The 18,695-nt window shown below is 41.2% G+C and overlaps 1 protein-coding gene across 2 annotated transcripts in view; it reads left to right on the forward strand.

Moving 5' to 3' along the window:
* Positions 1-1,007, forward strand: part of PSKH1 (protein serine kinase H1) — an 83,927-nt gene extending 82,920 nt beyond the window's left edge. Inside the window, exon 4 of one of the 2 annotated variants that reach the window (XM_072117739.1) lies at positions 134-1,006. In XM_072117739.1, coding sequence (XP_071973840.1) covers positions 134-401 — 268 coding nt within the window. In that variant the 3' untranslated portion in view covers positions 402-1,006. Of the gene's footprint in view, positions 1-133 lie in introns of both variants that reach the window. The other variant, XM_072117740.1, reaches the window with a different exon arrangement.
* Positions 1,008-18,695: the final 17,688 nt, after the last annotated feature.

Here is an 18,695-nt window from a genome sequence, read left to right on the forward strand (position 1 = left end):
TTCTGATCTAACAAAGCAAGAAACCGTTATGTGCTGGCCAATTTCTGCCACAGATTGTTTATTAGTTACTTTGCGGTAGTTTTTAAAAAAAATGTTTTAGCCTCTAACATTTTTTTTTCTCGTTCATTTTCAGGTTCCTGGCAACTGGCGAAAGCTATGCCTCCCTGCATCTGGAATTTTTGACAGGCAAAAGCACTATATCTAATATTGTGAAAGAAACTGTATGTGTCATTTGGGAAAAGCTGCAGCCGATATTCATGCCATTTCCAAATATTCAGGCATTTGAATTCATTTCTAATAATTTTTTGGAAAAAAATGACTTTCTAAATTGTATTGGTGCACTCAATGGCAAACACATATGCTTCACCCAGCCCCCCAATTCTGGTTCACAATTTTTTTAATTATAAAAAGTATTTTTCTGTTTGCTTTGGCTGATGCAGACTCTCATTTTATTGCTATAGAGACAGGGTCATATGGGAGCACCAATGACTCACAAATTTGGGAGACCAGTTCAATGGGAAAAAACTTGATATTAAATCACATTAATCTGCAATCACGTTTATTGCAGATGAGGCTTTTGGGCTTTCTTCACATTTGATGCGTCCATTTTGCAATAGAGGCCTTACTAATTGTAAGCGCATCTTTAATGCAAGATTATCCAGAGCACGTAAGGTTATTGAATGTGCTTTTGGGATACTGTCAAACCAGTGGCGCATATTTCGGGGATCTCTTTGTGTGCATGTTGATAATGTAGATAGCTTGGTGAAAGCATGCTATGTTCTGCATAATTTCATGCGTAACCCACATTTCCAAAGTTTGATTGAATTACATACAGAGTAGCCTATAAAAGAACAAACCCAGAACATATGTAATTGTCACATTGTTTCTGGTTGCCGTGTTCAGGACGAGTTTACGCAATATTTTTGCAGTGAGGCAGGTGCAGTGACCTGGCAGTATAGCCAACTTTAATTTTTTTTTGGGGGGGGGGGGTTGATTTCTCATTTTGCATATTTTGTATTAATTGCAGGACAATAAACTTGTTTATGTTTAAACTTTGGCTTTACTCTTTATATTTACATTTTTTATAAATGTGATTATTATGTTTAAAGTACAAAAAATGGGTCACATATTTTATGTAGACACATTGGGGCACATTTACTAAGGGTTCGCGGACCGCACAAACGTTGGGTTTCCCGCTGATTTGCATTTTGGCCCCATAATAGGGGTTTTTGTCGCACGCAATCTGATTGTGTCGCAATCGCGTTGGCTTTCATGCAAAACAAATCAGGGGGCGGGCCCTCTGACAGATTCAGAAAAAGCGCGGCATTTAACTTTAAAATTGTGTTGCATATGAGGCATTTACATACACCGAGAGGAAGATGTTGAACTCCGGCGGACCTGAGCGGGGAAGCGACACATGCAGGATATCGGGCACACAATCATGATTGGCCAATGATAGCGATCCGTGACGCTGATGGGCTGACACGTCGGTGGGATGTGTCGGCATCGGTTGCCAACACCCCACGATGACATCACAGGACCAATGTGAATGGTCCTGTGATGTTGATTGCGGCCATTGGCCAATCGATTCAGATTGGCCAATGACAGCGATCTCTTACGCTGGGGGGCTTATCTAGCTAGCACAACCCTCTCTAGCGCCATTTTGGTGTTGAAGTTGTTAGAGAGAGTTGTGCTAGAGAGCTGTCCCTTTACTGTATCCCAAAAATACTCAAATACCCCCCCCCCCCCCCACCATTGTACGTTTTCCCTATCCCCCACAGCCGCATTTTTCAGTGTGATCTGTTAGGAGTTGGAGGAGTAACGTACATGACTAGGAGTAGGAGTAGCATGGAGGAGCAGGCGTTGTGTGGAGGAGCAGGCGTTGTGTGAAGGAGCAGGCATTGGGTGGAGGAGAAGGCGTTGTGTAGAGGAGAAGGTGGAATGTGGTGGAGCAGGAGTTGTGTGGAGTAGATGTAGTGGTGTCGTGTAGTGGAGTAGGTGTAGTGTAGTGTAGGTTCTATACTATCCCCCCCATCATGTCACAGAATACATATTCTGACTTGCAGGTATATAGTTATATGGCCTCCGATATGGAGTCAGCTAGTGGGGACAAGTGTTCGTTGCCGGATAACAGATGGGAGATAGGACATAGGATGGATTAGTAAAGGGAGAGTTGACATTTCATGCAGTTAGCGAGTGTGATAGGCTTGCCTAAAGAGATGGGTTTTAAGAGCATGTTTGAAGCTTTGGAGGGTGGGTATTAGTCTGAGAGTCCGGGGAAGGGCATTCCAGAGAATTGGAGCAACTTGGGTGAAGTCCTGGAGACGTGCATGGGAGGTTCAAATTAAGGTAGAGATTAATCTAATGTCACTGGAAGATTGAAGAGCACGGGAAGGGCGATAGACTGAGATGAGAGATAGGGAAGTGCAGCATTTTTATTTAGAGCTTTGTGGATTAGGGTTATTATTTTAAAGTGAATACGGAAGGAGACAGGCAGCCAGTGCAATGATTAGCATCTGTGTAGCGTTTGGCCTGAAAGATGGCTGGCTGCTGCATTAAGAATAGATTGAAGAGGAGAGAGTTTAGCAAGTGGAAGACCGATTAGTAGGGAGTTACAGTAGTCTAGTTGGGAGTGAATAAGTGCAACAATTAGCATTTTAGAAATTTCAAATGTCAGAAATGGTCGGATTCTGGAGATGTTTCTGAGATGCATCCGGCAAGAGCGAGCAAGAGATTGAATATATGGTGAAAAGGAGAGGTCATAGTCCAGCACAACCCCAAGACAGCGGGCCTGCTGCCTCAATGCTATAGTGATGCCACAGAACAAGATGGAGAGGTCAGGGTTGGGTTGGTTAGTAGATGGTGGAAAGACAAGAAGTTTAGTCTTAGAAAGATTAAGTTTCAAAAAGAGAGAGGACATGATGTTAGAGACAGCAGAGAGACATTCACTTGTGTTCTGGATGAAGGCAGGGGTGATGTTATATGCAGAAGAATATAGCTGGGTGTCATCAGAATAAAGATGATACTGGAAACCAAATCTGCTGATAGTTTGACCAATGAGGGCAGTATAGAGGGAGAAGAGAAGAGGACCTGGGACTGAGCCCTTAGGAACCCCGACGCTGAGAGGAAGATGAGAAGAGAAAGATCCAGAAAAGGAGACACTGAAAGTGCAATCAGAGAGATAGGAAGAAAACCAAGAGAGTGCAGGGCCCTTTGGGCCAATGGAGCGAAGCATCCTAAAGAAGAACTGGTGGTCAACAGTATCGAACGCTGCTGATAGCAGCAGCGTTCGATACTGTTGACAACCAGTTCTTCCTTAGGATGCTTCGCTCCATTGGCCTAAAGGACCCTGCAGCGGCGTTCGATACTGTTGGCCACCAGTTCTTCCTCAGGAGAATGAGGAGAGAATAGTCACCTTTGGATTTTGCAGTGAGGAGATCATTGGAGACTTTAGAAAGAGCAGTTTCAGTGGAATACAAAGAGCGGAAACCAGATTGCAGGGGGTCAAGGAGGGAGTTAGCTGAGAGATAGCGGCTTAGTCGAGAATAGACCAAGCGTTCCATGAACTTGGTGAGGTGAAAAGTGACTGCTGGGGAGAGAGACTGTACCAGATGTGAGGGGATGGGGTCACTGATGCAGGTAGTGGGGCGAGCAGAGGAAAGGAGCCTGGACACTTCTTCCTCTGTGACTGGCTCAAAGGAAGAGAGTGAACAAAATAAGGTACCGGAGGGAAGGGGATTGGAGGGGTGAATGGATTGAGCAATTATTTCCTGGTAAATACAAACAATTTTATCCTTAAAATAGGTGGCCAGATCTTCAGGCCCAAGGTCTGTGACAGGTGGCTGTACCTTTGGTGTTAGTAAGGAGTGAAGGGTATCAAAGAGCCTTTGGGGTTGTTAGATAGAGAGGATATGAGATTAGTAAAGTGAAGGGCAGAGTTATACATTTTTAGCATAAATCTGAAGTGAAGAAAGTCTGCAGATGTGCGCGATTTCCTCCACAGACGTTCAGCAATCCTTGAGCACTGCCGAAGGAAACGAGTTTGTTCAGTGTGCCAAGGTTGCCTGTATATGTGTTGAAAATTTCGGATAGTGAGTGGTGCCATCTCATCTAGTGCGCTTCTGACAGTGTGATTATAGTCGTTAGTAGCCAGGTTTGGACAGCTTAAAGAGGATATGGGGGATAGTGCAGACTGTAAGTTTTCTGTGAGTTGATGAGTATCTATTGCACATGGGTGGAAGGATTCTGAGAAGGTGAAGGATTATTGAAAGTTAAAGAAAGGAGATTATGGTCTGAAAGTTGAAAGATATTAAAGATGGTCGGGAGAAGATTAAATTGAGGATGTTTCCCTCACTATTAGTGGGGGAAACGCAGAGTTGTGAAAGACCTAGAGAAGTAGTTAGTGCAAAAAGCTGAGAGGCAGGAGGGGAAATGGGAGTGTTAACAGGGATGTTGAAGTCTCCCATGATGATGGTTGGAATGTCACAGGATAGAAAGTGAGAGAGCCAAGAGGCAAAGTGGTCAAGGAACTGATAGGGTGAGCCAGGAGGACGGTATACTACAGCCACTCGAGAGAACGGGTGGAAAAGTCTAAGGGTGTGGACCTCAAAAGATGGGAAAGTAAGAGAGGGTACAGGAGGAATGACCTGGAAAGTGCATTGTGGAGAGAGGAGTATGCCTACCCCACCTCCCTGCCTATTCTCAGGTCTGGAACAGTGCAAAAAGTGTAAACCGCCATAAGACAATGCCGCAACAGAGGCGGAGTCATCCTGCTGGATCCATGTTTCCGTAATTTCAAGCATGTCAAAAGACTTAGAAAGAAAGAGGTCATGAACTGATTCTAGTTTATTACACACAGAGCGGGCGTTCCATAGGGCACATTTAAAAGGGGTTACGGGTGGAGGAGGAGAAGAGGGGATACACTGAATCTTTAAAAGGTTAGCAGGGTTTCTGTGTGAAGTGTTAAAATAAGCAGAAGGTGGGCCTGGGTTAGGAGAGATGTCCGCTGCAAGCAGAAGGAGAAAGAGAAGAGACAAAAGAGACAAAAGATGCTTTAGAGATTTATAAGAAGTTATTTCTTGCTTCACAGCAGAAGACTGTGATAAGTTAGTATGGTTACATAACGTATAGAAAGTGTGAGTAGTAAAGAAAGGTGAGTGAAGAAGGGAGGCATTGATCTGGATTCGTACCGACCGAACGTTTTGATTTATTCAACACAGTTCTTGATGTCAACCGGTTCGTCAGGTCCCTAACATTGAAACGCCATTTTTTTGAATGCAGTCAGGATTCGGACAATAGATTTGAATCTATTTCTCATGTGACAAATGAATATAGCGATTTGGATTTCAGGCACCAATGTGTTTTGTTGAATTTGAATAGTATGAAAGATAGATCAGACACAGAGAGAAATATACATTCAGTTCCAATACATGCATCTAATAAAGAATTCTATCCAGTTAATTCCAGAGTACCTGCTATGGATCAATTCCAATCCTCAGTCGAACGTGATCTGATTAAACTTAATGACTTACAGTCTTCATGTTCAGACAACAACCTTGCCCCCAATTTGCGATCTGCTTTATATATGTTAAAAACCAACAACAATATCATTATTAAGATGGCGGACAAGGGGGGCAAGGTCGTTGCTCTTGACAGGGATCTTTATAGAGTCATGTCTATGAACATCCTACAGGATGAAAATACATATAGAAAATTGAATTCTGATCCCACCCCAATTTTCAAGGAACAAATTAAATCTATTGTACAGGAGGGCATTAATTTAGGAATTATATCTGAAAAGTATTGGGATTATCTATGTCCATCTAATCCGATTATACTCATTTTTCATGGACTACCCAAAATCCATAAAGACATCTTCCCTCCCCCACTAAGACCAATTATATCTGGGATAGGTTCACTCAATGAAAAATTATGTGAGTGGGTTGACAGGTTACTTCAACCTTTGGTAATAACATTACCAGGCTATCTTAGAGATAGTAAGGAAGTGCTCCGTTCTTTTGAATCATTTTCATGGCAAAATCATTACATGTGGATTACATGTGATGTCAATGCCCTTTATAGCTCCATCCCTCACGACCTGGCCATAATAGCCTTAGCACATCATTTGTACAAATCCAGCACTTATACAGAAGAATTATGTGAATTTATTATCGATACAGTTAAATTTTTACTCTCACATAATTATTTTTCGTTTGATGATGTGTTTTTCTTGCAAACCAAAGGTTCGCCAATGGGGGCTCGTTTTTCACCCTCATTGACGAACCTTTTCATGTCCTGGTGGGAGGAAGAGTATATTTAGTCAGATCGGAACGGTTTTAGGGGTGACATTGTCTGGTACGGGCGGTACATCGACGATATACTGATTGTGTGGTCGGGGGATGTGCCGTCCAGACTTTGTTACTTACCTCAATAACAATAACCTTAATCTTGGTTTCACTTATAATGTTGAGAAACATAAAATCTCTTTTCTTGATGTCACGTTGGAAGCTTGCCCTACAGATAGCAAGGTTCTTTCAAATCTATATAGAAAACCAACAGCGGGCAACACCAAATTAGATGCCTCCAGCAGTCATCCTATACATGCAATCAAATTGATTCCTGTAGGCAAATACACTCGACTAAAGAGAGACTGCTCAAAAGAGGAAGTTTATTTACAACAAGCAGAAACACTGAACTTTAGATTGTCTGCCCGTAATTATCCCAAATGGATGATAAATAGAGCTTTTAAGATAAATAACCAAAAGGATCGTTCTGATCTTTTGTCATCCAACAAAATGTCACTCGGGCGATCAAGCAGGTTCAACGCATATCCCAGAGAGAATAAAGTCACCTTTTCCACACAATATAGAACAGATTATTATCAGGTTGTAAATATACTCAAGAAAAATTTGCCTATACTATATCAGGATGACAAACTTTATGCTATTCTAAAAGAAGGATGCAATTTTGTATCCAAAAAAGGGAGGTCTTTGGGTTCCTTACTCTCACCTAGCTTATTCACGAGGGGTGAATCCAACAAGAGTACGTGGCTGAATACTAAAGGCTTCCACCGCTGTGGCACATCGCGTTGCAATGTTTGTTCTTACACTAGGCATGCCAATCATGTCCAAACAGCAGATGGCTCAAAAAATTACACCATAAAATCTTTCATTAATTGCGATTCCACTTATGTGGTTTATGTTATTGAATGTACCAGCTGAACTGTTCTGTATGTGGGATGCACAACTAGAAAATTGAAAACTAGGATTGCTGAACATCTAAGGGATAGCACAAAAAATCTATTACATAATATGTCAGGTGCGTCTAGACATTTTTCAAGTATACATTCTGGAGATCTATCTTTCTTCAGGTTTTTTGGTATAGAAAAAATCTACTCACCGAAAAGGGGTGGAGATAAAAGAAAAATCCTCTTACAGAGAGAAGCTCTGTGGATTTTCCGCTTGGGCACACGTTTGCTGACAGGTTTAAATTGTAGAACTGATCTCTCTTACTTCTTTTGAGGAATAGTTCATATTATACAATATTCAGCTTCTAGCACATTATCTTGTCCAGTATATTTGCCCTGTATATTATTCTGTATATTATCCTTTATGCATTTGTCAAATTAATAATCATTTCTAGTACTGTATATATCCTTTGCCAGTGTACATTTTTTGATCAAAAAGTAATCCTGGCATACTTGTTTACTCGTTTAGTAGTTCAGGCTTTTTTCATATGTGTAACATCTATCTATAACCTTTTATGTATTTTGTAAACTAAGAAGCATTTTTGATACAAAAATTTGGGGGATGATCTTTTAAATTTTACTTACTGTTTTCGTGTGCTTCGCGTGCTCCTTTGGATGCGGCCTCCCGTATATAATTTTTATTTTCCTCTCTAATCCGGAGCGTTTGATTCACTTACGCCATTTCCGGTCCCAGGACGCCTCTCCATGGTAACACGCTGTATCACATGATGTAGGTATACGCCCCACAGAAAGCGCATTGGTAGACGTTTTCCTTTAAAGTTTTACCTCGATTCATTGTTACTGTGCCATGACTAAGAGCATGAGACTGCTCGAAACGCGTAGGCGGTAGCCCGTCTCATACTGCTATGCTTTTATTTTATCTTTAATAAAGCTCCAAGTTTTTATGGATGTGCCGCGTTCACAAGTCTTTTGAATTTCTATATTGATATGGATAGTTGGTACTGGTGAAATAGATGGACGGAAGGCAAGTAAAACAACCATAGCAAACAGAGAGAAAATGGAAGACATTTTTAGACAAGCATCCTATACTATCACTAAATTTATACCCAGAGAAGACAAGAGACCAGGCCCTCGTTTAGCTCATAAAACAATTAAACTAGGAGACTTAACACATGTCGATCAAGTTCTAAACAGAGAAAAACAAACTCATTGAGGGGCATAGATGAACATTAAATCAGGTAGGACAGAAAAGGGTCAAATGTTACAGAAAGAAACAGACACATGCAATACTAGTGCAATTAACAGATATATACCATTGCAGAGAGTGAGACTGGATTTAAAGAAACAGTAGATGGGTGAAAAATGATTCAGCAATCAGAGATATATACCAATGTCAAACTGCAGCACACTTCTCAGAATGTCCGTTTTATTTGTCTACCTCATCCTCACAAAGCCGAGGCTGATGGAATGCCCGGGACTTCTCTTGAAGTGCCTGGAACTTCTGACCCCACATGGTTGACCCCCAGTAATTATGCTCCTCAGGTCCCTGATTTTACGGCCAGTCCTGGGATAAGCAGAGACACGGCAGGGCTCGGGCCAGTGGACTTTTTTAAGTTCTTTTTTAGTGAGGACCTAGTTGGTCTGTCCCTGACCAATCTCTACGCTGCACAATATATTGCTTAAAACCGCACTTCTTTTCATTCACAACCCCACAGGTGGACCCGTGTTAGTGCAGCAGAGATAGAGAAGTTTTGTGGCATAGCCCTTCTTAAGGGACTAGTAAAGAAGCCATCAATCAGGGATTATTGGAGCACAGGTGTACTGTACCACACCCCGATGGCATGGCGATGAATAGGATGCGCTTTGAAGCCATCCATAAGTTTATGGATTTTGCCGACAATGCACAGTGCCCATCCAGAGATGACCCCAGTTTTGATAGGTTGTATAAGTTCTGGCCCATATTAGATTATTTAAATGCCCAATTTATGGAAGTGTATACTCCAGAGAGGCATTTATCGATAGACAAGTCCCTGGTCCATTTCAAAGGGAGACTTCAGATCCGCCAGTACCTGCCCAATAAGAGAGCAAGTTATGTATAAGCTGTGTGAGAGTGCATCAGGGTACACTGATAAGTTCAGGATATATGAAGGGAAGGATTCCAAAAAAGTGCTCCCTGGATGCCCCCCCTTCCTGGGAATTGCTGGAAAAGTAGTGTGGGATTTAGTGCACCCACTACTGGAACAGGGCTGCCACCTCTACCTGGATAATTTTTATACCAGTGTTACCCTGTTCAAGTGCCTCACTTCCAGACAAACTGCGGCACTGTTAGAAGGAATAGGAATCAGAGAGGTCTCCCTAAGTTGCTGCTAGGGGAAAAGCTAAGAAGACACTAGAGCCAAGCACTAAGCAGCGACCCAGTATTGTGTGTTAGGTACAAGGACAAGAAGGATGTCCTTGTACTAACAACAATACATGGGCACACCACCACAAGGTACCAGTGCAGAAGCCCCCAAGCCGGACTGTATTTTGGATTATAATGGGTACATGGGAGGGATGGATTTGTCGGACCAGGTGCTTCAGGCATATAATGCCATGCAGATGTCGAGGGTGTGGTACAAGAAGCTGGCCGTGCACATCATGCAGATGGCACTGTATAATGCTTACCTGTTACATCAATGTGCCGGCCAGAGGGGAACTTTCCTGGAATTTCAAGAGGTGGTAGTCCAGAAGTTGATTTTTAGAGACCAGGAAGGGGGGAGTGCTAGTACGTCTGGAAGCGAGGCCACATCACGGATTGTACCAGGGCAGCACTTTCCAGGAGAAGTTCCCCAAACAGCCAGCAAGGGAAGGACACAGAAGAGGTGCAGGGTATGCTCCAAAAGGGGCATAAAAAAACAAACCATCTACCAGTGTGACACATGCTCAGGGGTTTCTACTGTTCTGATCCCTAAGGGCATCCACAATTGTTTTACGATGTAAAAAATTAAATGTCTGTGCTCCAAATGCCATTTCTTTCCGAGCCCTGCCATGTCTCCATCTTGCAGCCTATTGCCACATATGGGGTATTACCATACCCATAATAACCTGCAGAATGACTTTTTGGGTGTTTATCTGCAGTGGCATTAGTTGGGCTGATTTCATTTGTCACTACAATGACACATTTGAGAAAACAATGCAATTTTTGCACTGACCCATTCATTTTGTATTACATTTGGGCCAGCATCTTAGGGGTTAAAATGCTCATACAACCCTAGAACAATACTTTGAGGGGTGCCCTTTACTAAAATTGGGTCACTACTTGTGGGCTTCTACTGCACTAGTATCTCAGGGGCACCCCAACACCAGTCTAGTGGAAATGGTGCTCAAAAGCTAAATTTTTCTTGTCCCTTCTCAGCCCTGCAGTGTCCCCAGCCTGTAGACTATTGCCACACATGGGGTATTGCCATACCTGTAGTAACACGCAGAATGACTTTTGGGGTGTTTATCTGCAGTGGCATGAGTTGGGCTGATTTCATTTGTCACTACAATGACACAAAAATGCAATTTTTACTATGCACATTTACTATGCACCATTCTCACCACTATCCCAGATGAATTCTTTGAGGGGTCTAGTTTGCAAAATGGTATAATTTTGGGGGGGTTTCTATTGCACTGGAACCTGTCAATTAGCACATGTGTGATATTGCCGTACTCAGGACAACCCGTGGGTTGGGCACAATATATTAGGCACTAAAATGACATTTTTTAGATAAAAACACAATTTTTACTATGCACCATTTACTTTGCATTCAACTTTGACCTGCATCTTGGGGGTTAAAATTCTCACCACAACCCTAGATGAATTCTTTGAGGGGCCTAGTTTCCTAAATCGTGACATCGTTTTTTTATTGTACTGTTTCTTCAGGGGCTCTTCCAGTACACTGTGGCACCACAAAACATTTGAAGCCAAATTGGCCTTCCAAAAACCCAAGAGTTCTATAACTCTATTCTGGACATCACTGTGCGACCAAACAGCAATTGACATCCACATGTCTGGTGTTGCCGTACACGGAAGAAGCAGGGTACAAATTTTTGGATGTATATTTGCCACAACTTCCATCTGAATGTGTCAATTTTAGGGCTTAATGAGAAAAATTGTAATCAAAAATTGAAATTTTTAAATTTCCAATCCATTTTCGTTTGATTCCGGAAAAATATTTAAAGGGTTAATAGACTTCTCAAATGCTGATTTGAATAGGTTGAGATGTTAGGTTCATAAAATGGTCACTTGTGGGGGTATATAGTACAAAAGCCTTTATAGGGCACTTTCAAACTGAATTGGTCAGCAAACTTTCGAATTTTTCATATTTCAAGTAAATCTGAGAAGTTGCTACTACAACTTGAAACCTTCTCACATCCGTAAAAAAAATGGAAACGTAAAACAAATTATGGAAATAAAAAGCAGAGCAATTGTAAAAGGTTTCTACCAAAAAAAATTTGTGGTGTGACTTACTAATTTTTATTAAAACTAAATAACGCAAATAACAGAAAGTATTCAAGTTTGAAAATAAACATCTTTTAAATAGTATGTTCCATAGCACATATTTTCCTGCATATGACGTTTTGCTCAAATTTGTTTGCAAGATCAAATGTGTGACAATTTAAAATATCTTATTTTCATTTTTTTAAATTAAAGTGCAAAAGGAATATTAGCATTGTCATATCCCCATCATGTTTTTTTAGTTATTTTGCAAAAATATACAACTTAATAAACCTTTTTTTTAACAACACAAAAAATTTAGGAATGGCCGCTATTGTATGCTCAATCGTTCTTAACAACAGTTTTTTAAGATTCTTTAAACTAAAAAAAAAAGGATGTGATGACGCAAAACAATGTGTTATGGCGGATACATGGGTGCATTTATACAAACCCTTCTATCATTGTCTAACAAATTTTAATTTCAAGAATTTTAATATCATGGAAAATTTTGTATTTTTTTATTATCAAATTATTATGTTTTCATTTCAACAATCAAACTACTTAATATAGTCTACATCACTCAAAATACAAATATAATATTCACATTAGTTCTATACAGTTCAATGGCAGGGCACGTGCACAAGTATAAACATGTAAAATAACATCCATTAGATGACAGAATAGTATATATAATACATACTCTAGAAATTCTGCGTTATTAACCCCTTAGCGCTCTGCGCCTGAAGCTTTACTGCGCTGAGTCCTGCAAATAGCACTCAGAGCAGTACAGCTACTGTGCAGAGACGATGCCGGCATGGGGGGTCGCGGGATGTCAGCGATAAGTGAGCTCCGATTGCGAGTGTTTAACCCGTTAAATGCCGCCGTCAATGCGACCGCGGCATTTAACATGCCTTCTGAGGGTCTTTCCCCCACTATCGGTGCCCCCGCACCATTTTTGGGGGAGCCTATCGTTGCTATGGCATCTCTGGGTTCCGATCAGAACCCCAGAGATGTCTGTGACGTCATCTTAAAGGCACAGTGTCATAGGCTGACACTGCTAATACCCTGCAATACATAAGTATTGCAGAGTATTATCATGAACAAGCAATCAGATGATTGCTTGTTCATGTCCCATGGTGGAACAAGTTAAAAAGAAAATGTTTTTCAATAAAAAAAATAAGTTTATAAATCACTAAAAATGCCCATAAGCCCCAAAACATAAATCATAACGCAAACCCCACATATATAGTATCACCGCATCCGTAACAATCCGTAGAATAAAATTAAATAACCGTTGAACCCATATGATGAACACCGTAAAAAAAACTTTAAAACCCCCCCCAAAATTATGATTTTTACCTATTGAATCCCACTAAAAATGCAATAAAAAGTGATCAACAAAAGATAAGTACTCCAGAATGTACTTTTGCAAAGTACCGTATATACTCGAGTTTAAGCCGACCCGAGTATAAGCCGAGACCCCTAATTTTACCACCAAAAACTGGGAAAACCTATTGACTCGAGTATAAGCCGAGGGTGGGAAATGCATTGGTCACAGACCCAGCCAAGTATATAGCCAGCCAGCCCCCTATAATATACAGCTTGCCCCCAGTAGTATACAGCCTGCCCCCAGTAGTATACACCCTGCCCCCAGTAGTATACAGCCTGCCTCCAGTAGTATACAGCCACCCCAGCCTGCCCCCAGTAGTATACAGCCACCCCAGCCTGCCCCCAGTAGTATACAGCCACCCCAGCCTGCCCCCAGTAGTATACAGCCACCCCAGCTTGCCCCCAGTAGTATACAGCCAACCCAGCCTGCCCCCAGTAGTATACAGCGTGCCCCCAGTAGTATACAGCGTGCCCCCAGTAGTATACAGTCAGTCCAGAATTTAAAAAAAAAAAAAAAATTATTTACTCACCCTCCGGTGGCCCCGATGCGCAGCGCTGCTCCCCCGATGTCATCGTGGCTCCTCTTCTGGCTTCCCGGCTCCTCTTCTTGCTTTCCCGCCGTCTTCTGTCTTCTTTAACATTGTGTTGTTCTCTCCCGTGCGGCGCCTAGTTTGACGCGCCGCTGCTGACGTCATACTAGGCGCTGCACGGGAAAACAACAATGGCGTTGCCCAGCACGATGTTAAAGAAGACAGAAGATGGCACGGAAGCAGGAAGAGGAGCCGGGAAGCCAGAAGAGGAGCCGCAATGACATCGGGGGAGCAGCGCTGCGCATCAGGGCCACCGGAGGGTGAGTATATACATTTTTTTTTTTTTTTTGTCCATTTTTAATTATTGACTCGTGTATAAGCCAAGGGGACGTTTTTCAGCACATTTTTTGTGCTGAAAAACTTGGCTTATACACGAGTATATACGGTACATCTCCCACAAAAAACAAGCCATCAACCAGCTCTGTAGCCACAAAAGTAAAAATGTTATGCCACTTGGAAGACGGTGATGCAAAAAATGATAGATTTTCCCCCACGTTAGGGTTTTATTTGGCAAATTTAGGAAAGCATAAGAAAAAATATTCATGTCTGGTATCCCCGTAATCGTATCGACCCATAGAATAAAGATAACATGATTATAAGGTTATACGGTGAACACGAAAAAATAAAAAAGTAAAAAATCCAGTACAGAATTGATGCTTTTCTACTCGTGACCTCAAAAAAAGTTCCTTAATTTTTCAACAATAGGGGATACCAACCCCAAAATGGTAACACTGGAAAAAGCATCTCGTCCCGCAAAAAACATGCCATCACATGGCCCCAATAACGAAAAAGCAAAAATTTTATAGCCTACAAAAGTGGCCAATGAGGAAACAAAAATCCTGGCAGCTGCAGAGCGCTTCTTCCCTTCTGCGCCTCCCTGTGCGCCCATAAAACAAGTAACTGCCAGACTGGGGGGTCTCTGTAATCGGGGGAAATGTCATAACAAATTGTATGGTGGGTTTTCTATTTTTATCTTTTGCAAATGTGTAAATTTTAGGGCTAAATGAACATATAACCGACAATATTTGACCATTCTAAATTCCACCTCCATTTTGATTCAATTACTATGAAAATCTCAAGGGGTTAACAATCTTCCTAAAAGATGTTTCTGATAGGTTGAGGGGTGTAGATTTGAAAATTACTGGATTATATAGGGGTTTTTAATGCTAAATATGTATTTATCCCCAAACAGTATTTATCCCCAAAATAGTCAATTCTGAAAATACGGAAAATCGATAATCTATTTGTAAGCCGCGCGACGTCAAAATAAATTATCCAGACATTTCAAAAATTATGAAAATGTAAAGTAGACATATGGGAAATGTTAATCAGCAAGTTATTTAGGTGGTAAATCTATCTGCCTGAAAACGCGATGATTTCAAATTTCAAAAATGGCAAATATTCTAAAAACTCATAATTTTTCCTTTTTTTTGTAAATAAACGCAAAAGTTATCAGCCAAAATTTACCACTAAAATGAAGTACAACATGTGGGGAAAAACAATTTCAGAATCGTTTAGATAAATAACAGTGTTCAAAAGCTCTAAACATATAAAGAGACATAAGTCAGAATCCAAAAAATGGGACTGAGCCTTAAGCTACGAAATGGCTGCGTCCTTAAGGGTTAAAACAATAGCATAATGCTTAAAGTCGCCTTCATTTTTCAAAATAGTTTTCCAGTATATAATAATGTTGATAATTCTTTTATGCATATGCCGCTGATTTGTCGAATCATTATTAATAAATAATTCGACAAATCAGCGGCATATGCATAAAATTATTATCAACCTCAATTGGTCCAAATATGTTTTTTTATAAGAAAAAATTCAAATATTTTTTTCCTAAAGAAAAAATTATATTAAAGAGAACCTGTCACCATGGACCTCATTTTCACTAAAGTCAGGTTGCAGAAGGTTATTACACCTGCAGTGCAAATATGCCTTTCTGCCTTTTCTAAGCATTTGCATTACAATATAATTGTGTGTTATAACTTACTCTTGCTCCCTGACAAAATCCTGGGTTAGTCCCAGGGGCTGGACTTTGGTTTGGATGCTTTTCAAAAAACAACATGTGACATGTCTGTTACTCACTTCTCAGAGCTTGGCCCACACCTTTGTGCTCCTGTACAGCTCCACCTGCTGCTCCTTCTCATAAGTCACAGAAACAGAGCCAATCACAAGCCAGGAGACTCTGCAGTACACCCAGCATCACGTGGAACACTTACATGTCGATAGCAGTGGTTAGCTCGCCTGATCAGGTGACCCTGGAATATACTAGCCCCTGCCCGCGCTGCTCGGATCATTCTCTGTCTGGATGCCATTAGGGATAGAGCTGCTGCTGGTCAGGGATAGCGTTAGGGTGTTCTAGTAGATTACTGTTAGGCAGGAGTGATTCTAAAAGAACCTTACTGTTAGGCAGGAGTGATTCTCCAAGAACCCAACAGCCCTTGTTAGGGCTACTTTAGCATTTTTCAAAAGTTAAAGTGACAGACTCAGTCACAGCACAAAATCCTTTTGTGTATTGTCAGTGTAGGTTAGAAACTAGCCATAGCAATTGATAAAGGGGGGTTGTAGGGATTGGGTTTCTGTTCAGTTCCTCTAGGTTTCAGTGGTTCTGTCCAGCCCCTTAGTCTGTGCTATTTACCATAAGCACCTACTCCAGTCCTTCATATATCACAGGAATAACATACAACCCTCGCAGATACTTATATACAAAAAGACTTTACTAACAACATACATGTGACAAAGTAACTACATAAAATACAATACAAAATACATAGAGACAAACCTTCTCCTGACCTCTCCCGGACACAGTAATGTGTATGTATATACAATATATAGTTAACACTACAGAAACTCCTGGATGTACCCTGAAGCAGGAGTTACATCCAGTACCTGACCATATACATGTACATATACATATAGAGACTCATGCACAATAGCATCTATATATCAACTCCAATACACGTGCAGGGCACAGATCCACGTGTGAATGGGATACGGCTACAGGTTATACATGTAGTTACACTAATATATACACACTCACTGTAAACACTTAGCTATGTATATATATGGTAAAACACATAACACCTGGAATATCTATAGGTACACGTATAAAGTCTACTATATTATAATAAGTACTGTGTTATAATTACTCTTATAAAGTTATATACATACACAGAAAGCACACACAATATATGACCTGTACCTTTGTTAAGTGCTGTACGTCCGGGGGGGGGGGGGGGGGGGGTCAGGAGCAAGAGACAAAAGAGAGTGATTTCTGTTTTTACCATGCTTAAATATCCTTGTGTGTAATCCCTTCCCACCACCTATAACTCCACCCTAAGACCCTCTTAGGATAGACCCCAGTGTGTGCAGGGAATCTCACACCTGGTTCATGGTGGCTTCTTACTGTTCAAAGCCTTTTGATATGTTAATGACCCAATGGCTTCAGTACACACTGACATCTCACCACAGAGTATCAGTGACTGCTATCAGTATATACTGTATCCATTTACACTATATGTATTATATATAATAATAGAGCAGAGGGTCCAGTTATGAATAATATCCCCTGTAACATCTCCCCCTGATGTCAGACGCCTGACACACTATGCTGGAGTCTGCTCTTCTATGTGATGATGTTTGACATAAAATAAAACAAACTAAGTACAAAATAAAGACAAATACAACCAAAAATCACCCTTTCATGTATGGGTGTAAAATAAAAACAGAAAGACATTAAGATTATATTTCATCTAGAGGTCACAGTCCATATGGTCTTGAGTGCACATCACAAGTTCATTTACATCTTTGGCTCAATCTTTGGATGGATGGTTCCAGCTTTCACGCCATCTTTGTAGAAGAGGGATTGGCTAGTTGCACTTCCTTCAGTAGACAGACACTCGCTGCTTCTCTGTGTGTTCCCACCTGGAATGATCAATGGAAGAGGACACTGAATAGAGGAGGAATCCTCAGTGACTGTCACATGATACAGAACGCAACCTGCAATACATTTATTCTATGTACATCCACCATGGTTTATTCTCACCTCATCAATCAGGAGACATGATGTTCTCCCCCTGTGGACAGAGCCTTTACCTCAGATATACCACTAAGACATTGGTTAGCAAAAAGCAAGCTTTATATACTGTATACCTGGCACCTTCAGATCACACGGTATAAACCAAGGCTGGGATTGTCACTCCTATGGTGCTTCCCCTTTGACCGGCAGCTTAAAAGACCCGCGTCCGACTGAACAGTCATTGTACCATAATGCGCCTCTGCAGTTCACCGTGGTTTTACCCACTCCCTGCAGAATCCCCAATAGCGAGAGCTATGCCCCACGGACTATTGGCTGCGCCGCGGACTTTGCTGGCGAATTACACTGTACGCTCCATAGGTCCTAGAGATAGTTGACCACTTTCTTTCCTGAGACCTATTGCACTTAGACAGGGGCAGGTAATCACCCCTTTACCCGAATTTTAATTACTGAGGTGCCAGAAATTAGAGAGAATATACAACCAATCTTAGTGGATATTATTTTGTAATTGTCCAACATGTTACCAGGTGAATATCCAATCACTGAGAGCAGAGAGTTCTTTGTGCAACATTAGCTTAAGAACCATCATATTGCCAAACAAATATGCAAACATAAAGAAAAGACCAAATTTGTTATTTACGATTAACACCTTTGTCTTTACAGGCAGAGGCCTGACTTCAGGATTGAGCCATAAATGACTGAACAATACACTTCCCTTGCACTTCTGCTTCTCTTAGCTGTTGAAAACAAAAGGACTGGACCTCATTAACACTTAGTTACAAACAGACTATTTACACAGGTTCAGTAACAGTAAACCTCCTCCCTCCCCCCTCTAGGTGATAGAATCTCATCACCAAGCAATGAGAGCTAATGAGGTTTACAATACACATCCTGGCCATTATATGGGGAATCCAAGATTTTACTAATTTTGGCCAAGTATATTATGGATCCCCAACTTTAAGCCTATTGCAGCAGATTCCCAGTAGGGCTATCTGTTGTACAGTTGTGTGG

The sequence above is a fragment of the Engystomops pustulosus genome, chromosome 7, assembly GCF_040894005.1.
Source record: "Engystomops pustulosus chromosome 7, aEngPut4.maternal, whole genome shotgun sequence".
In the NCBI taxonomy this organism is placed as follows: domain Eukaryota; kingdom Metazoa; phylum Chordata; class Amphibia; order Anura; family Leptodactylidae; genus Engystomops; species Engystomops pustulosus.